General features: G+C 39.5%; 4 protein-coding genes across 4 annotated transcripts in view; all 4 read right to left on the minus strand.

Moving 5' to 3' along the window:
- Positions 1-4,766: 4,766 nt before the first annotated feature.
- LOC117378857 (lactose-binding lectin l-2-like) lies at positions 4,767-5,358 on the minus strand. Its single transcript, XM_033975550.2, has one exon. It carries the CDS (start codon positions 5,356-5,358, stop codon positions 4,864-4,866), a length of 495 nt encoding a protein of 164 aa, XP_033831441.1. The 3' UTR covers positions 4,767-4,863.
- A 3,853-nt stretch (positions 5,359-9,211) lies between these two features.
- On the minus strand, positions 9,212-9,709 carry LOC117378856 (lactose-binding lectin l-2-like). The gene has a single exon (XM_033975548.2). It carries the CDS (start codon positions 9,707-9,709, stop codon positions 9,212-9,214), a length of 498 nt encoding a protein of 165 aa, XP_033831439.2.
- A 1,318-nt stretch (positions 9,710-11,027) lies between these two features.
- Positions 11,028-11,561, minus strand: LOC117378855 (ladderlectin-like). The gene has a single exon (XM_033975547.2). The coding sequence runs from the start codon at positions 11,547-11,549 to the stop codon at positions 11,043-11,045; it is 507 nt and encodes a 168-aa protein (XP_033831438.1). The 5' UTR covers positions 11,550-11,561; the 3' UTR covers positions 11,028-11,042.
- A 1,126-nt stretch (positions 11,562-12,687) lies between these two features.
- The window catches only part of rapgef5a (Rap guanine nucleotide exchange factor (GEF) 5a), a 40,975-nt gene continuing 32,770 nt past the window's right edge, over positions 12,688-20,892 (minus strand). The window contains exons 12-26 of the mRNA XM_033975478.2: positions 20,391-20,469; positions 20,158-20,302; positions 18,906-18,997; positions 18,793-18,823; positions 18,019-18,097; positions 17,712-17,861; positions 17,515-17,612; positions 16,263-16,385; positions 15,782-15,960; positions 15,615-15,705; positions 15,280-15,330; positions 15,098-15,185; positions 14,946-15,010; positions 14,809-14,863; positions 12,688-14,631 (exon numbers count right to left, since the gene is read on the minus strand). Coding sequence (XP_033831369.1) covers positions 14,513-14,631; positions 14,809-14,863; positions 14,946-15,010; positions 15,098-15,185; positions 15,280-15,330; positions 15,615-15,705; positions 15,782-15,960; positions 16,263-16,385; positions 17,515-17,612; positions 17,712-17,861; positions 18,019-18,097; positions 18,793-18,823; positions 18,906-18,997; positions 20,158-20,302; positions 20,391-20,469 — 1,445 coding nt within the window. The 3' untranslated portion in view covers positions 12,688-14,512. The remainder of the gene's footprint in view (positions 14,632-14,808; positions 14,864-14,945; positions 15,011-15,097; positions 15,186-15,279; positions 15,331-15,614; positions 15,706-15,781; positions 15,961-16,262; positions 16,386-17,514; positions 17,613-17,711; positions 17,862-18,018; positions 18,098-18,792; positions 18,824-18,905; positions 18,998-20,157; positions 20,303-20,390; positions 20,470-20,892) is intronic.

Genomic DNA, 20,892 nt, shown 5'->3' on the forward strand with positions numbered 1-20,892 from the left:
TCGTAAGTCGTGACTTGGACTTGAGTCACTATTTTGAGGACTTGACACTTAAATTGGATAAAATGGACTAAGACTTGAGACTTGATTTGGACTTGAAGGCCAGTGACTTGGAACTTGACTTGACTTGTACCCTGTAACTTGAGATGACTTGCTGATTCTCCTCAGTTGATAATTTTGGATAATTAGGGTTACCAGGAACAATAACTAAAATACTGTAATATCAACACTGGACAAATGTATGGTGTTCATCTCAAAAGCACAATGATAATGATTTACCAAACTGTGAGGGGTTTTGTATAGGCTGTGTATGCAGTAGACTTTGACCTACACAAATCAACAAAGGTTAAAAAACATTTCATCAAACACTGTTATTCATGAGCAGGAGAGCACGCCACCACATGTTATGTGAGCACTCCTATCAAAACCTTATCACCCCCTTACCTCTCCGAGCAATCAAGCTTCTGTCTCGTTTCACAGACACATAAGGAAGTTCACAGCAAGTTTATAGCTTAAGAGTTTTATTATAATTATGTTTTATAGCACACTATTTAAATGTATCACAGAGGCAGGTGAAAGTGAAACTCAGGTCCAGAGATAAAACTCCAACAGACAAATGTATCATCATATAATCATTGACTGGCCATTTATGGGCAGTAAAATAAATTAACAATGATGGCAACTGCTGGGAAATAATGTATTAACAAAATAAAGTATTGTTAGAAAACTTCCATATCTGTGCTGTACTGAGCTGGCAGTGAGGGCCCTCAGTATAGCACAGAAATGGAAACAATGATTATGGGCCTAAATTTACATGGCAGTTGAGAAATGTAATGTTTTTGAAAGAAAGAGTGGCTGAAGACCCACAACTTGTAAGTAGTGGATTATATAGTCAAGACAAAACAAAATCAGGGACCCCTGAGTGAACCCTCCCCTCAAAAAGCCAGTGGTTGGAGTTGTGTGTTAGGACAAATGTCTGGGAACAAACTTGAATCTGAGAGCTGATCATCACAGCTAACACACAGGTGACAAAGGGAAATGATTCCCAACAAGGGAGATCATTCCATCGCCCAGTTGATCACCCCACAATGCTCTCTTCTATATGCATTATGAGGCTGCCCCTCGTTCTTCAGGGCATAGAGCAGTCGACAACCATCAGACCACATCCAGTGTTGTTTCTTGTGGATGTCACTGAGTCCAATCCAAGTTTCTCCCTGATTCTGGTCAAAATTCTGGATCAAAGTCTTCACAAAGTTGTTCTTTTCCAGGCTGTGGATGGACAACAGGTTGGCGTCCTGGGACACACATCGCAGCTCTGCATCAGCAGAGGTCATATAAGTTTTTTTACATTTTAAAAAACATATATTACTCACATAAATGAAACCATTGAACATTTATAAGTCAATGCACCCCAAGACAAGAAAATTGTGTTGATCTCATGCATAATTAAAATGATATTGATATTTCAGATAACACTGATGATCAGTGCTAGAGAGCCACCTATAGGATGGCAGAGTTTACAATGGGGAGAAAAAAATTACTTTGACATTAATTAGTGTAACTTTGTAGAAAATTCTGTTGCTCCTGATCAGAAAAGCCAGTGAGACCCATGCCTTATTTTGTACAGTTTTGCCTATAGGGTCCTCCAAAACTCCCATAAGTGAATTGCACTCTCAACTCATGCAACAGAGTTGACAGTGAACTGGCTTGGTGCAAAAATTAATTCTCCTAACATTATTTTACATGCACAAATTAGCTCTACGGCGTCACCTTTTAAGGATCCCCTATGGGATACTTGTACTTTGTCTTAGGCCAATGAAATTTATAGGAGTGATGGGACACATGAAGACTACCCTAAGTGGAGCAATAGTTTATATCAAACAGGACGTTAGCCATAATGGATGGCATTTCTGCCACCACTTGGACATATGTTTACATGAAACTAGTCCTAGGTTTGTAATCCAAATGAGCTCACACTCTACATGCCACATGTAGAAATGTTGATAATTAATAGTTATCCGTTACAGAGATCAAGTTCAACCAACAGTGAAAAATCAAATCCTGAATAGAGCAGAGTAATGGTGACCATAGCATCCGCTATAATATAGATTAACATGGTTTATTAGCGGGGTGTTAGGAGCTGGGCTGGGGTGCCCACAGGTGCAGGTCGGTGCTGGAGATGGAAGGAGGGCCAGACAAGAAACTGGGAACAGTGAAAAATTCAAATTACAAAAGGTCCAGAGGTAAAAGTTTTCAAAAAGTGTAATCGGAAAAGTGCCACGAAGAATAGTTACCACTGAATGTATACAGACAAACTAGCTGGGAGTGGCGGCAGAGCAAGGTATATGGGTTGATTGGAGATGAACCACAGGTGATTATTGACAGGCTGCAGTTGGTGTTAAACCATGGCTCCTTCCAGGTAGGTGGGAACAGCTTTTTTTGAGTGAAAGACACAAGGAGGGAGGTGTGAAGGGAAAGAGCTGAAGGATCATGACAGAAACCCCTCTGTTCTCCCTCTTTATCAATAACTCACCAAATGCTTGTCCAAATGTATTCTCACAGATGTATGCAGATGATGCAATCATCTACACTCAAGCAAAAAATGTTCAGCAAGCTGCTGATGACCTCACAGATGCTTTATCATCTGTGCATAACTGGTTTAAGGACTCGTGCCTCTTGTTAAACACCACAAAAACAGCATGTATGCACTTCTCAAAATGTCATACTGAACTAAAGCAATCAAATGTCTTTCTTAACGGAACAGAACTTGATCTGGTCACTGGGGTTATCCTAGACCCAACATTGTCACATAAAAACGTTTTCAGGGTAATTCAATTCAATAATCAGGATTTTTGTCACATCCAGAATAACTTAAACAGGAGTACTGCTAAAACTTATTTCTACTCTATGATTATCTCTCACATGGACTATTGTTTAACTACTTGACCTCTTGCCTCCCCACATCACTTAAAACTATTGATAACCTTTATTTAAAAAAAAGGCCTAAAAATCCATTTCCCATCACCACTGTCATGTTCTGAAAAAGCATATGCTATTGGTCTTTAACAACATGGTCAAACTTAAAAGAGCTTACCTAATTTATAAGGTCCTACACTCCCTCACACCACCGTTAAAGAACTACATTATACATAAAAACAATTTTGCAAAGACCACACAAGCCATCACCAGATGTGACCTGTGACCCCCACAGACGGACCACCTTTGGTCAGAATGTGTTATCTATCCAAGGTGGAAACCTGTGGAAAAGCTTCCCGGTAACCCTGAAAGAATGTCCCACGTACAATTCTTTTAAAGCTCAAATGAAAAATTGGTTATGGTCAAATCAAACATGCACTCATCTATAGTGTCAATAGGATTTTAACATGCATATTTGCAAGTATGGGCAAAATATGAAGGGGGTATAAAATGTAATTGTTTTGAATGGCTGGCAGAACTGACTGAAATAATGGAAACTGTGCAATGAGTGGAATGTGTAATTAAGGGAACTGTGCAATGAGTGGAATGTGCAATTGTGGGAAGTGTAGTGTGCAGTTTTTATTTTGGCCCTTTTGTGACCCCAGCCCTTGGGATGACAGATGGAAATTAGCGTTTGGCTGTAATCCGGTGTATTTACATTCATGTTGCATCATTTCTGTTCATTACCATGCACTGTCCCAATCAAATAAATAAATAAAATTCTATTCACCATAACATTTTTGCCATGTCATCTGACCTCTGACTGCGTGTCTTGGACTCTCGGGTGAGGAGGGGGCAGAGCTGTCAAATTACATAGTATTTGGAGTTAAATGATGGCTATAACTAAACTAATAGATATTTACATCCATTCATTTTCTTCCACTTATCCGGGGCCGGGTTGTGGGGGCAGCAGTCTCAACAGTGACTCCCAGATTTCCCTCACCCCAGACATGCCCCCAACTCCTTCGGTGTGACCCCAAGGCGTTCCCAGGCCAGCCGAGAGACATAGTCTCTCTAGCATGTCCTGGGTCTTCCCCGGGGCCTCCTCCCAGCGGGACATGCCCGAAACACCTCCCTAGGGAGGCGTCGGGGAGGCATCCTGAACAGAAGCCCGAACCACCTCAGCTGGCTCCTCTTCTCGATGTGGAGTAGCAGCGGCTCTACTCCAAGCTCCTCCCATGTGACTGAGCTCCTCACCCTATCTCTAAGGGAGCACCCAGCCACCCTGTGGAGGAAACTAATTTCAGCCCCTTTTATCCCCAATCTTGTCCTTGAGGCAAAGACATTCCACCCACCCAGAGATGGCAAGCCACCTTTTTCCAGTCGAGAAGCACAGCCTCAGATTTGGAGGAGCTGATTCTCATCCCAGCCGCTTCACACTCGGCTTGATAGATGGCTTCATCGAGACAGGAGCTGCAGCAGGCCCCAGTGCCTGCTGCAGGTCCTTACCTTGATGAAGCCATCAGGACATCATTATCCGCAAACAGCAGAGATGAGATCCCTTGGTCCCTGAACCGTACCCCCCCTGGACCCTGGCTGCACCTAGAAATTCTGTCCATAAATACAATGAACAGAATCAGTGACAAACGGCAACCCTGGTAGAGTCCAACATGCATCCAGAACCGGTCTGACTTACTGCCGGCAATGCAAGCACAGCTCCTGCTCCGATCATATAGGGACCGGACAGACCTTAGCAAAGGGCCCCGGACCCCATACAACCTGGATCACCCCCGTAAGGGCATCACAAGGGACACAGTCATAAAACAGCATGTGAAAATAAACAGCAACAACAGTTTTATCATAGATCAACATATGTTTTATTTTCTTTCTGTTCATCATCATTGTTTTTGTCTTGGAACAGACTTGAATCACAGAACTGAGAACAGAATGTTAACACACAGCTTTACGTGTTGCACAAATAGAAGGAGCATATTGTGAGCAAAAGTAATCATTCCAATTTTTGACAATTAACACACAGTGTTCTGTTCCTAGCTTGTTGTTAGGCTCTTCGCTATTCCACAACTGAAAACGCAGTGGACAACCATCAGACCACATCCACGCCCCTTCCAAGTGGATGTCACTGAGTCCAATCCAAGTTTGTCCCAGAGTGTGATCAAAATTCTGGATCAAATTCTTCACAAAGTTGTTCTCTTCCACGCTGTGGATGGACACCAGGTTGGCGCCCTGGGACACACATTGCAGCTCTGCATCAGCCCAGGTCATAAGAGTGGCCACGTACTTGTAACAGCGACCGTTATAGCTGTACCAGAACATGGGACAGTCCCCGCGCTCAAGCTTCACTTGTTGGAGCTCTGAAGGAGCGGCCAAACCCAGGGACACACCCAGGAGCAGCAGGAAGACGCTGAAGAACTGCATGGTGTTCATCTCAAAAGCAGATTGATGATGATTTGCCAAACTGTGAGAGGTATTTTATAGGCTTTGTATACAGTAGACTTTGACCTAATTTATGCCAACACAAATGATCAAAGGTTAGAAAACATGTAATCAAACACTGATGTTTATGAGCTAACTTTGAATCAATTTCCAATAAATCATGAGGAAGTTGTAATTGAGCTTCAGTCACCTGTCACTGAAGCATAAACGTAGTTCATTATGGTTCATAATATTTACTATGGCCCATGTGTTTTTGTGTATTTTACAATGTTGATACACACTGTATAATTGGTAGATTTGATTCTTTCTTTCTTTTTCTTTTTTTTTTCTTTTATTTATCCAGCTCCAGCTTCACTTCATGGAGCTCTTTAGTACCACTGCTCACATAAATGGAATAATTTAATGTTTATAATTTAATTCACCCCAAGAAAATGACATTGACATTGCAGACATACTTTTAATGAGTATGCTATGCTCATGCTATTTCAGAAAAATGACTGTATGTTAGATAACCTATAAGACAACAAATACTCATACATGTCATTCAAAGACTATTTTATTGTTTTTTGCTTGTGTAATAAATTTGGGAGTTAAATGTTACTGACAGACAGGTTTGTGTGATGCACAGATGAACGGAAATGTATTGAAACATCTGCTGTCATTCCACTTTTCTCCCCTAACCCTAAACCCCAACCCAAGCCCCTAACTTTAAACCCCAATCACAACTCTAGCCCCTAACCTTAAACTCCAACTTCAACCCCAACCCTAGCCCTTAACCCTAAACTCCAACTCCAGTCCCTGACCCTAAACCCCAACACTAGCCCCTAACCCTTAACCCCACCCCCCAACCCTAGCCCCTAACCTGGGGGGCTGTAATGTTTTAAAATATTGCAGTCCTGTGTGCTGTGTTCAGTCATGTAATTGTCATTGTAATTTAGGTCTGAACTATCTTTGAGAGCTTGTGTTTTCACTACAAGCATAATTTATTACAGCTCTCTGCACTACATCAGCGTGAACAATGCGTGGGCGACAAGACTTATGGAGCATTTACTTTTACATTGTACTGAGCTCTGGTAAATTTTGTGTCATAGGCAGTTAATCGTAATTTTAGCTATCATTTTAAAGACATTTTTTTTTTTTTTATTAAAAGATGTCGGGATATGATTTGTTTGCTCTCAATGCAATTTATATAAAGAGGTGCATGGACAGGATTATGGGAAATAAAGTTAAAACCTGAGGTCGGGGGTTCCAACACCTCTTCTTCAGAATCAGAATAAAAGTTTTATTGTCAGTAAACAAAATTCACAAATTAGGAAATGAATAAGAGACTAGACTGAATAAAAATACAAACAAATCAAATATTCTTGTTTAAGGCTAATGATTATGATGATACCAATTATTTTAGTGTAGAATTGCTTAGTGTAGTTTAATGTAGTGATCAGTTGTACAGTTGTACCACAAATACTGCTCTAACCCTAACATTTGGGAACTTTATAAAATGGAGAGGGAGGTTAGATATTGCTTAGCTTACTACTCATTGCCAAATATAATAAACATATGAACAAGAACCTTATCTGCACTGTCTTCCAAACAAGAAAATGTGTTGTTGTTTTTTTCATTTTGGTGCCTCATCAAAATGAATTGGATAGAATTTTTATATCTTATACCAAGTTGTGTGCACAGCAATTCTAAATAAGTCACTTCTGAAAAGGTCCTCAAGAAAGTTTTATGGGCGCTGTCACGATCTTCCTCCACATTTAGATTGACAATCACTCTCCACAATGTCTCTAGATCTTTTCTCGGCAATAAATGTTTTAACCTGGTTTTTAAGTCTTTTAAAGAAAATTATTATTCCTCTAGCCATGATCTATAGAAGTGTTTGACCCTGACTGACCAATGGAGCATGTGGGAAGAGGCAGTAAGTACTAATGGCTACATTACTATGCAATTTTATAGAAGTATTTAAAAATCCTTGAAAATGGTGTGCCTCAAGGCTTTGTGTTGGGTCCTCTCAACGTCACAAGATGCCCTTGAATGTATGTAAGTTAGCATTAGATTGTTTAATTGTTGTAAAACTGCAATTAAACAATTAAGCAACATACAACACATTATATAGAATTATATAGAATCAATTAAATTTTGACCACTATTAGGGTTAATCCAGACTTTGAATAAGACTACAACAATATCATAGTAGTTCAAACAAAAAAAATGTAAAAAGACAAAGTTTAAATCTGTCAAATGGACAAATCGTTGTAAGAGTGAAGACATTTAACTGCTCATCCAAGCCGCTTTGTCCTTTGGGTGAACCAGTTTTTGTCTTAAAGTGTTTGTGGGTTTGAAAAAGACAGGAATCTCATACTGTCTGAAAATTCTCTGTAGTTTTTCAGACACACCCGTTGTGGGTGCTGGGTTTAGATTCCCTGTTGTCTTGTTTTTCAATTTGTAATTTATTATACAACACAAATCCCTGCTTATGATAACTTGTTAAATTAGTTTGGTCAGGTTTAGGAGCTATGGTCATGAGCTCTGGGTAATGACTGAAAGGACAAGGTTGCGGATGCAAGTGGCTGAAATGGGTTTCCTCCGCAGAGTGGCTGGGCGCACCCTTAGGGATAGGGTGAGGAGCTCAGTCACACGGGAGGAGCTCGGAGTAGAGCCGCTGCTCCTACATGTTGCGAGGAGCCAGCTGAGTTGGCTCGGGCATCTGCTCAGGATGCCTCCTGGACGCCTCCCTAGGGAGGTGTTCTGGGCATGTCCCACCGGAAGGAGGCCCCGGGGAAGACCCAGGACATGCTGGAGGGACTATGTCTCTCGGCTGGCCTGGGAACGCCTTGGGATCCCACCGGAGAAGCTGGAGGACGTGTCTGGGGTGAGGGAAGTTTGGGAGTCCCTGCTTAGACTGCTGCTCCCGCGACCCGGCTCTGGATAAGCGGAAGAAAATGGATGGATGGATGGTTTAGGAGCTTGATATTAGGAAAAACAATAAATCAATAAATGTACTTACTGGTTGTTGATGCATTTAATGTCACATATAAAAGTACATTACTACACTCCAAATGCTGAAGTAAATATCAGACCTTTTACTGCAGCATACGCAAAGTGATGGTGTGTAAAGTGATTTTAAGTTTAAAAATTTAAGTTTAAAACATTTATTGAGATTTGTGAAAAATAAATAAATAATGTGTTTTAATGCATCATCCAAATTATTTATTGAAGTATTACTTAACGCCCCATTTTAAAATCAAACCTGAATTTAACCTGTCCACAGTCAGATGACTTCCTGGTCCCTCTGTCTCTCTAATTCTTCTCTGGTTTATTGTTGCCATCGTGAATCCTCTCTTCTGGAATCCACTGATAACGGCTTCTGTCCTTAGCTAAACTTCAAGTGAACAAACTTGGAGTGGTCTAAATCTACTCCAAACCTGTTTTCTGAAACAGGAAATGCTGAGTGGGACTTGTCTGAGTTGGATAACCTCGAGTCAAGAAATAAACTCATTGGTGGTTCAACCCACTTTGTGAAATAGGACTAAAGCCTTGTGTCTTCTGTTAACCTCAAGGTTTACGATCTCAAAGTCTTCTAGCCTTTTTAGTGAAACAGAAAACACTGAGTTTGTGTTTGTATCTCAGGAGAGATTAACCCTGAGTTAACTCTTAAACCCAGAGGTAATTGGGCTTCCTGAAACATGGCCTGTGAGTACTGTAGTTGCAATTGATAACAGCATGTAAAAATAAACAGCAGCAACAGTTGTAATATAGACCAACATATGTTTTATTTTCTTTCTATTTATCATGATTGTTTTTTCTTGGAACACACTTAAATCACAGAACTGAAAACAGGATGTTAACACACAGGTTTACGTGTTGCACAAACAGACGGAGCATTTTCTGAGCAACGGAAATCATTCCAGTTTTTTTCTGCAGACCAGTTGATCACCACACAGTGTTCATTTCCAGCAACATTGTTAGGCTCTCCGCTATTCCACAACTGAAAACGCAGTGGCCAACCATCAGACCACATCCAGTATTGTTCCTTGTGGATGTCACTGAGTCCAATCCAAGTTTCTCCCTGTTTGTGATCAAAATTTTTGATCAAATTCTTCACAAAGTTGTTCTCTTCCACGCTGTGGATGGACACCAGGTTGGCGCCCTGGGACACACATTGCAGCTCTGCATCAGCCCAGTTCGTATGAGTGGCCACGTACTTGTAACAGCGACCGTTATAGCTGTACCAGAACATGGGACAGCCCCCGCGCTCCAGTTTCACTTCTTGGAGCTCTGAAGGAGCGGCCAAACCCAGGGACACACCCAAGAGCAGCAGGAAGACGCTGAAGAACTGCATGGTGTTCATCTCAAATGATAATGGTTAGCCAAACTGTGAGAGGTATTTTATAGGCTGAGTATGTAGTAGACTTTGACCTAATTTGTGCCAACACAAATAATAAAAGGTTGAAAAACATGTAATCAAGCACTGATGTTTATGAGCTAACTTTGAATCAATTTCTGATAAGTCATGAGGAAGTTGTAATTGAGCTTCAGTAACCTGTCACTTAAGCATAAACGTAGTTCATTACGGTTCATAATATTTACTATGGCCCATGTGTTTTTGTGTATTTACAATGTTGATACATGCTGTATAATTGGCAGATTAATTTATTTTTATTTATCTTTATTTATACAGGGAACCCAGTGAGAGCACCTGGACTTTCTTTTTCATGGACACCCAATTTACAATACAATACAAACAGAAAAAATAACAAAACAAACAAGTCCATATAAAACATTAAAAACAGGAGCAGGTGTGTGTATACAAGTTTGTGACCAGATTATTAAATTACATTTGTGTCATCAATTTATCGAGTTTTGCTTTTCCTTGGAGTGTATTCCATTTTTGTGAAGCAAAACAGTTAAAAGCCTCTTTCCCGTCTCAGTTTTGGTGCGGCTTGTCCTTAACCTTATACAGTCATGTGATCTGGTATTAAATGTTTAGGTATCAATGACTGACATGCAGGTGAGGTGTTCTGGCAGTTTTTGAAATAGTCCCTTATAGATACATTTCATACAGTGCAGTTCTCATCTAACAGACAGTGATAGTCAATGCACTTTTTCATTTTTATGGCCCTGTTTCAAGAAGCATCTTTAGTCCAAACTCAGACTTTGTTAAACCTGAAAAGAGGTCAGCTCAGAGTTTTACGTCCCTTCCTTGTGGATGGCACCGAGTCCAATCCAAGTTTCTCCCTGATTCTGGTCAAAATTCTGGATCAAAGTCTTCACAAAGTTGTTCTCTTCCACGCTGTGGATGGGCACCAGGTTGGCGTCCTGGGACACACATTGCAGCTTTGCATCAGCCCAAGTCAAAGGAGGGGCCACGTACTTGTAACACAGTCCGTTATAGCCATAACCAGAACATGGGCTGAACATGACAGTCCCCACACTCCAGCTTCACTTCATGAAGCTCTGAAGTACTACTGCTCAGAGCAGTGGAATAATTGAATGTTTATAAGTTAATTCACCCAAAGACAAGAAAATGACACTGATATTGCAGGTATACTTTTAATGAAAATGCTATTTCAGAAAAATGACTGTTCACTAAATAAACTATAAGACAACAAATACACATGCATATCATTCAAAGATTATTTTATTTTTTTTCACATGTGTAATAGATTTGGGAATTAAATGTTACTGACACACAGTTTGTGTGATGCACAGATGAACGGAAATGTATTGAAACATCTGCTGTCATTCCACTTTGCTTCGTCTTCCAAGTTAAGTGCAACACAATCTTCAAGGGCTCCTGCATTGTCAGGTTGTCCACTACCCCACAGCTCAAAGTCCACCGGTGACCCATCAGACCACATCCAAGCAGCTTCCTTGTGGAGGTCGCTGAGTCCAATCCAGGTGTTGCTTTGCATTGGATGGTAACTTTGAATCATAGTTTGAATAAAGTTGTTCTCTTCCAGGCTGTGGATCGATGCCAGGTTGGATTTTTGGGACACACATTGCAGCTCCGCGTCGGCCCAGGTCATATGAGCTGCCACATACTTATAACAGCGACCGTTGAAGCTGAACCAGAACATGGGACAGTCCCCACGCTCCAGCTTCACTTCACAGAGCTCTGAAGGAGAGGCCAGACCCAGGGACACCCCCAGGAGCAGCAGGGAGACACTGGACAACTGCATGGTGAGCAGAGCAAGAGGAGCAGAAAGGGTAAAAGTGGTTATTTTTATACTGAACATGAAATGGGCTGTGTGCTGTTATTTTGTGCCAAGACAAATTAACTAAGATAAGAAGCAGCAGTTGTTTAATCAGAAACAGGTGTGACAATATTAACAATAATTCAAGCATTTTCTTTACTCGTCTCAGGATTATCTCAGTGAAGCTTGACACATTGATAACAATCTAGACGAAGATGGTTCAATGAATGGAGTATCCCGAAAGTGTTCTGTAGTCTGTAGTCTGTGTACCAATAATGACTTTTGGACTTGTTTTTAATGCAACAGAGCGAGTGGAAGATGTGGATGTGAGGTTAAGCAGGTGAGCACACACTGCTAAATTTAGTGACCTACATTTGTTTGCCCAGTTGTCAAAGTTCTGAAACACACTCATTTAATACGTTTCAAATGTAATGTTTGTTTACCATGGTCTTATTTTACACAACCATCAGGACATTCATGGCCCTTAACCCTAAACCCCAATCCTAAACCCCTACACCACCCCCAACCCTACTCCCTAACCCTAAAGCCCAACTCTAGCCCTGTCGGTTTCTGTTCTGTTGCATGAAGAATTGACACAGAGGCACAGGGATCATTCTATAGATCTTCATTGTCGGTTACAGCAATACAATCAGATTAGTGTCCAGCAAAATTCAAAACAAAGTCTAGAGCAGAGTCAAGTGAGTAGTGACTAAAGTGGAGTCTAAACAAGGTGAGATTGGACCACTGTTTTTTACCCCTCCCAGATTGGGGGTTACACATTCTATCGATAAGAAATTTAAAGCAAAGTCAAACAAGGTGAGTGTTTGATAAGCCTCCCAGAGTGTGGGGGGGTGGGGGTCACACATTCCTGAGATAAAAGGGGCTACAGATAAGAAATGTAGCCTTAACCAAATTTACCAGAACATAGCTGTTATCTTCCCTTAGTTAGTGTGATATATGGCCACTGCTGCATGGAGAACAGAACGTTTTGCACCTTTGTAAGTAAGAAATGTATTACATTTGTATATTGTCCACAGCCCCTGACCTTAAACCCTACCCCAACCCTAAACCCCAACCCTAGTCCCTAACCTTTTGATCACAAGAGAGAAAAAACAAGAGCAACTTTCTGCCATTGTCACATAAAACCTATAATTTATTAATTTTCAGTAAAATTTTCACATAGTAAAATGCTGCATTTAGAAAACCAGGTGGAGGGACACAAGGGGAACATATTGCTTTGTCGTCAACATTTTTCCGTGTACAACAGATAAATAACATAACTGAGGGTTTATTTACACATGAATATTACAGTAGTACAAAGCCTTCATTATGTCCTCTCTCAATCAGTAGACACTGTGTTTTCTTTATCATGCGAACAGCTTTAAAACAACATTGCATTAAAAAAAGTAACTTTACACATGACAATGGCTTCTACAAGATGGACCTTTTGGCTGGTTCACTCCTGCATGATAAAAAGCATCAAACATGGCATAGAAATCTAGACAACTTGCCACTTAAATAAACATATTACAATAAATAAAAAGTTACAAATGCGTTCATGAAGCTCTGAATACAAATGTACGGTCATGTACTTTAAGTTACTTGAGTGTCTTTACTTTGTTATGTAGGTTTGTAACTTAATGGAGTAATTGGCCTGTGAAAAGTAAACAGAAGCTACTGTATTGAGCCCATAAATGAAATCTTGCTCATAACACTGTAAAACGCAACGTTTTCGGCACCAATGAAATATCTCAACTGTCAACATAATTTACAAAGAAAATGGCTCTACGTTTTGAACGGTTTACGAAAATAGTAGTGATCATAAAACATATTCCTGTATTGCACATTCACTCTTCATATCGTCTTGAGACAGACTGTGTTGTAAAAAGGAAAAATATAAAAAACTAAAACATAGTAGCTACATATGTTGAAGCAGCAGAACATTGGCACAATACGGGGTGGGGATTAGGTTAGTGAACAGAAACCAAGCAAAACTGACATTTTTCAGGTTCATATTATGCCCAAAACTGTAAATTACTGCATAAACTCTTGAACCACTGCGAAGAAATAATGCAAAGAAGTAAAAAGGAGAACAGATCATAATCACTATAACTTGTTTTGTTTTTTTTATTCTTTGATAGCAAGCATGTCTATAGTAGCAAAATGTGTAATTGTTCTTTTGGTTAGATTATCAGCATGTTGCAAAAGAAAAAGTAAATTCTGTAAACTGGACAAGTTTTGGGGTGAAGATGTTTCGCTGCTCTTCATTTCAGGTCAGATTGCTGGTGGACACTACTTTATATCTATCTGAAGGGAGAAGCTATGGATCATACCTGGATGACTGAGGGATTACAGATTATCAGCGTGTGTTTCAACAATGTTGTAAACTAGTATTCAAAATAGTGGTAAAAGGGATCGTTCGTGGTATAAACTGACCCTAAGAATAGTAGATTTGGTGCACTGCAGATATGGTGATCTCAACTAACACAAACATCAAAATCCCGACTGGCAGGAGTTAAGCATTTACAATTGAAAAATGGCTGGGCCTTTGAACAGTGACGACACTTAAAAAAAAAGAAAAACAAAAAAGTATTCAGCTGCAGAACAGACTAAATAAATAAGTCACAAATGCACAAAACAATGGCCTATTCAGTCAAAAAGATACTGTACAAAGGAATTACACGATTTTAGATTTTTTTTTCTTCTTTTTGGCAAAAATCTGTGGCTGTGCAGAATTTCTTTTTGTTGACAATAGACACAGCATATTTATATTTTTCAGTCTATTTTCTTCTAGTGTTATTAAGCCTTCAGATACAACAATAGTCTTCCCATTGTCTGCTTGGCAACTCTGCTGGTAGTGGGACTTTCCATATTGCCCCGTGAAGCGTCCTTTGTCACACCCACAGGCGGCCGGTAATGCGGCGCCCTTGCTTTTTTATAAGGGGCGATCAGGCACGAGGCTCCAGTTTGTGCGAGAGCTCGAATAGCGTCTGTTGATTGTCAATAATGTGTAGATACTGAACGCTGGCCCTCACCTCTGGGCTGTCCATGCCGATGACCTCATTACCTAAAGAGACAAGATACACAAGGAAAACACCATTAAAACAATGGCCTCAGAGATTAGAAAACGCTGGAGATCACCTGAAAACGGTTGCTTGGAAACTGTTAAAACACATTTCTCTAACCGAACAGCAGATGGCAGTAGAATTCTTAAAAATGAACATTGTGCATGATAATGACTAACCTGGCTGGTCGCTTTGACAGTGGCGTATCATTCTCACCGTGTCTGCAATCATATGCTGCAAGACAAATTGTATTTTCAATAAGACACAAAAAAATGCACATAGGTGAATGAGGGAAAGTGCAAGTGAATCAACAAACCAGTTTCTCAAAGTTGACCAGGTTGTCATGAAAGGTTTTATTCCCCTCATGGATAAAGGTGATGTCTACAAGTAGAAAGTTCACATTCTTAGTAAAAGGTAAGGCACATTATAAAAGTATATTATTTGATTACATTATACGTCTGGTAATACCTTTTAAAAGAAGTGGCATGAAGGGAATCTTCGGAGGTTTCATCCTCTTGAAGGAATCTCGATAGGCTTTGTGGTTAAGGGATGGATCCTGAGTCCCAATCAAAAAGTGAGCAGAAAATATTAGAATTAGAAATTATTAGTAGTATAATATCTTATAAATGCTGCAACAATGAAAGACCTACCGTAATAAGCTCCAACTCAGAGAAAAGCTTCTTAAACTTCCCAGGACATTTCTGGAAATATACAGTCATACATGTTTACTGGAGGGCAGTACTGATACCCAGGTATTAATCAATATTAAAACTAGTATCAAAATTGGATACTCATTTCAGTATTGACACTGGAAACGCTTGAACAATATCAGAACTAGTATGAGACAAAGATATTACTACTGAAAATGGCCATCTATTTTTTATTTTTTATGTTCACTGTGGTGTTGAAATCAGTATTGAAATTTGAATTTGAAAGTTATTTTTTTCCATTTCAGTAACTCTTTAAAATGCGACTACATGCCTACCTCCCAGGTTTGGTTGAGTCGACTGACAGCTGCTGTGTTCAGTCCCATAATGATGGCAAACGCAGAGTTTAGGTTTCTTTGGGCTTTACAGCTGTAAAAACATTGAACACCTCTATAGATATCGGTTGCTTATGTTTTATAATTGCACACATAAGAAGAAAACTTACTGAGCGGCGATTTTTATAAACTTCTTGAGCAGCTGGACTCTCTTATTGAGTGACACACACATCAAGACTTCAGACATGACCCACTGCTGAACCTCATTACAGCGCTGCAGCAAGACGGACAGCGCTGCCGTGTGGCCAGAACCAGGACCGCGACGTAGAGTGTAGTACACCAGCTCCTGCTACAAGAGGAGAGCAAACAACACACTGTTAAAATATATTGAAATCTTAATAAAATGTAGGTCACGTTGTAGATAGGTTTGACAACGCTATGGTAAGGTTAATCAAACAATAAAAATTCAATTACTTTTTCTACTTATATAAGGACTGCTCTTCCTGACAGCCACTTATCTATGGGCACACTCTCTGTATTCATGATCTAGCAAATCTTATAGTGTTTCCATATTTAATGCCTGTTCCAGCGACGTCTTGTATCTATGAATTTCTTATGATGCTGTGTGTGCGCTGACGTCTTAAGTAGTACCTCATGAATAGATTTGAAGAGGGTCCAGTCTAGGTGAGTTAGAGCAGTTGCCACGTCCCATGTATTGATACCCAAGAGACGCACGGGCCTCCTGCTGAGCTCAGTGCAGTCTGTCAGTGGAGGCTAAACACACACACACACAAAACACATAGTTATAAATACATGTGCAACACTAACCAAAAGCGTTTACAGAGAATAGGGTTCAAACGTGCAACTTTATCTGGCCTTTTATTGGCAAAGTCAGTACACTCGCACACCACACTAGAAAGATTATAGCATACAGTAGGAAGCACTTTTGGCAAGATACAAGCAAATACAATGGAAAGACTGGAGGGTGGGGAGGTGCGGCGTATTATTTACCGCAATTGTATAAAATATCAGTTACACTTTAATCGGGGCAAGTGCAACAGAACTTAATACTTAAGATTTTATACACCTTTGAGCATTAAAACCACACAAAATTGGCTTGCACAGTATCTGCATGATATGGTAAAAATATGTAACTTTCTAGTCTAAAAAAAAATTAACACAGACTAAACCATGCTGATGTCAGGGCTAAATTAGGAAAAATCTTGACTAAAATCTGACTTTTCAATTTTTTTACCTAAACAGTAAATAAGCAGTAAACAGTACATTTTTGTCAGATGTAGAATTTTCTGTTATCGCAACTTTTATTTTCTCCATATTTCTTATTGCATTCTGCCAATATTTGTGATGTTTTTGCATGCCATTGTGCAGCTCTATTGTACGGTACATTTAAAAATAAAAAAAAATTAGGTATCTGTACTTTACTTAAGCACATTTTAAGGTGGATACTTTTAACTTTTACTTCTCTACATCTGTGAGCAGGTGTCTGGACTTTCTACTGAAGTACATTTTTGAACAGAACTGAAAAGTAAAAGTATTTTTTTTATTATTGTTTGAGACCTGCTGAAAACGCTGAGGGATTTATCTTTAATACGTTCATACTTTGAGTTAACAAAAATATACAAATAAAAACAGAAAAAAGATCAAAATGCAATACTTTTACTTTTTTATTCTTTAAGTATGTTTTTAAATTGGTACTTTAATATTTTTAAGTAGATTTTTTTCATGTGATACCTTTTTATTTAATATTTTTTGTTCCAGTATCTGTACTTTTACATCAGTAACAACATTGAGTACTTCTTCCACCGCTGCATTTCAATTCTTGATAGAGACACACAACTGAAGCCTTTGCAGTTTGGGACAGAGACAGACAAAAGGTACACACCAGTATTTCAGTGAGACTCCTGCGGCAGGCCACCAGTTTCCCCTGTGGGGTTAAGGACTCTGAGTAGACGCAGTCACTGGGCTGTAACACTCTTCGCTCTGCAGATGCACACAGACAAATGGCAGTCGTAATGGAAGTCAAAAGTGTAGAAAATGAGCTTTCACAACAGGGAGTCTGAACCATTACTGAGTGTGTACCTCCACTGTGTGACACCACCGCCAGCACCATCTCCTCGTCTGCGCGGTCCAGCTTCAATGAGACGATCCTCAGCAGCTCGTGAGCCTCAAGCAAAGGGTGTGTTTGGATGCTTAAGTAGGAGTCGGGGCTCACATACACACAGCAAATCACTACAACAGAGGAGAAGAAAAAAAACAGGATTTCTCAAGTGCTGAGACAAGAGAGCTATTTAGCAAATCTGCATATGCTTATTCAAATTATGCACACGCTGTCATCAACAATTTTATGCAATTCTAGGCAGAGTCTGTATGAATGCTCATTACTCACCCTCTCTGTTTTCGATCGGAGGACTTCGGTGATGCAAACTGTTTTCTTTTAAACTCAGTTGTTGGTACATTTGTTTACTCTGGATGAAGGCGAGAACATAAACATAAATACTTCATTATATGTAGACTTTAGGCACAAATCATACATTTTCTTCCACTTATTTGTGTTATGGGAGTATTGCATTGTGTTAGGTCTTAAAGGTCCTATATTGCGCAAAACTGACTCTTGTGAGCTTTAAGTCATGTTCAAATGTTGTCCTCACAAACATACTTGGAGTTGTGTTTTGTTTCATTCACAGTAACCATTTATTATTAGTTTATCTACATCTCCTAAGCTGAAAATGCCCTGTTCCACCTTGTGATGTCATGAAGCTGTACTTCTCAAATTTACAGATCCCTGAGATTGGTAATTCCAGGTCTGAAATGGTCCAAATGATTCTAGTGAAGGTGTATAGAGTTTAAAAACACAGTGGAGGACTTCCTGTATTACCACATGACATCACAAGGTGGAACAGAGTGTTTCCTGTTCGAGAGAAGAACTGCTAATGCCCAACTATGCAGGGTTTATGTGTGAAACATCTGTGAATGAAACAAAACGCACTCCAGGTCTGTTTGTGATGAAAAAACATATATAACATATATATAAATAGCGCAATATAGGCCCTTTAAATACTTATATAACTATATAATCCAGGGTTCTGTGGGCACACACATTCATACATACTGTACAGAGGCCATTACGACATAGAACCATATTAATTTAATATTTTCTTACCTTTTGGTTTGGAGGACAATCGTCTACTGTGCTGTATTGAACAAAAGATTGAAGAGAGCATTAGTTTAGCAGGAGCAGACTGTAATGTAAATGATACTCGGTGGAACACGTACTGTCTTCGGCGGAGAAGCTTCTGGAACTCTTTCAGGTCTTTCTCCAGAGTGGGAAACTCGTACAAGTCTTCCAAAACACATCTGTACAGTGTCTATAGTGGGAAGAGAGAAGGTATATATTTAAAGATCCTTTAATACACAAAATTGACTCGCTACTTTTATCTTTAGTTTAGTAGAGATTGTAGTAGAAATTCCAGCAATGGAATAATCACATGAAACAAAACACAACTCCAGGTATGTTTTAATGAGGAAACAATGTTATAACATAGATCAGAAAATGGCATAATATGGGGTCTTTAAGTAAAATCAACAATTTTCCACATGTTTTTGTAGAAGAGGCACAAAACATGGTTGATGACCGTCAATGTACTTAGTCAGATTGATTCATTCAGATTCTGCATTCACTGATATAATGTTCACTGTTATGTGCATCTCAGTGTGAGTATGTGTCAATGTTCTTGCAGCTTACAGAATACATGGTGACATAAAAAAAAACAAAAAAAAAAAAACAGGCAAAACTCTAGATTTTGGCCCATCCTTCTTACTGTATTCATATGTATATACAGTTCTACAGTAACACTTGGCACCTTCCAGCTGAGTTTTTGACATCAGAAGGTAATACAACACATTCCCCCATCATCCTTCCTCTTGTTACTAGGCAACCATCACCTGGGTTACGCACTCCATACCAGATAATCTCTATGCCAACCCTCACATCCAGTTACCATGGAAACTCGGCATCATAAAACTAGAGCTGTCATTTTACATAGAAACAAGTGATGGCTTGCTTTGTGCTTGTTCCCAGAGAGCAGGCCCCGTGTTTGCTTTTATATGATGTGAAATTTGCAGGGGTTCAAAGTAAATGTATATTGCAACTATTTTAACATTTTGACCATTTCATTTCATATTTCATTTTCTCTATTAACATTTTACACAATGGAGGTGTTTGTGCATGTTTACATTCTAATATTTGCTTGATTCGGCTTAAAACTACCAATAGCTTTTAGGTCATAAACAATTAAAGGGCAAAGAAAAAGACAATGACTAATATCAGTGTTGATGGAGCTAATGTAATGCTATAAAAAATACATTATAAAAATGTCATATAGAGAGGGAATTATAACGAAAGTTTACAAGGGTTATAAATTTGATTATTTGAAAACATTTTGTATAATTAACAATTCCCACCAATCATGTTAATTTTCATGACTCTACTGGAGTAGACAGGATTTTGCAGAATTAGTGGCATTACCTTCAAGAAGCTGCGGACATGCTCCTCCTCTTTGAGGAAGTCCTTATAAAGCCTGCTCCAGTGCGAGACCAGCTGTAGCACTTTGCGCTTCCTGAAGAGGGCGTCCTTGCCCTCCTCCTGTCCCCTGCAGCGGGCACTGCTGTAGGTGGAGGGGGTCAAGGACATAACCAGGTAAAGCAGAGTCAACTAAAGGCTAAAGGAAGAGCGCTGCATTTATGATGGTGAAAGGATATTGTCCCAATAGTGCTTGGCAGAGGTCCGGTGTGGACATGAACACAAGGTAAGTCAACAGGAAGTCATCCAGCAGCATCTCTGCAACACAGGAAAGGAAAGGATTAGCAAAGGACCTTGGGCTGTTAAGCAGACAAAGGCTGAAATTGAGATGGGGAGGAAAATGTGAGTATTTATGTTATGAAGAAAAGATTTCTGTCATAGTGTTTGGTCTGGTAGAAATCACATTAATTTACACAGTCATCAACATATGTGAAGCTCAGCAGACATAACCATCTCCAGCCTCCAGGAAACACTTCGTAGTTCTACCTGTCCTCAAGTGTAAAAGATGATTAACAAATGACTGAACAGATGTGACCCTGTTTTTGTAATGTTTGATGTTGTGTCATTCTGGTATAAATACAATACAAACACATTATTATTTATAAATATGTTCCACAAAAATACCATTTATGGCCACTTATCCACTGAAATATTTGCAATGCACAAGATTTACATGCAAGA

This window comes from Periophthalmus magnuspinnatus, chromosome 11 (assembly GCF_009829125.3).
Source record: "Periophthalmus magnuspinnatus isolate fPerMag1 chromosome 11, fPerMag1.2.pri, whole genome shotgun sequence".
NCBI lineage: Eukaryota > Metazoa > Chordata > Actinopteri > Gobiiformes > Gobiidae > Periophthalmus > Periophthalmus magnuspinnatus.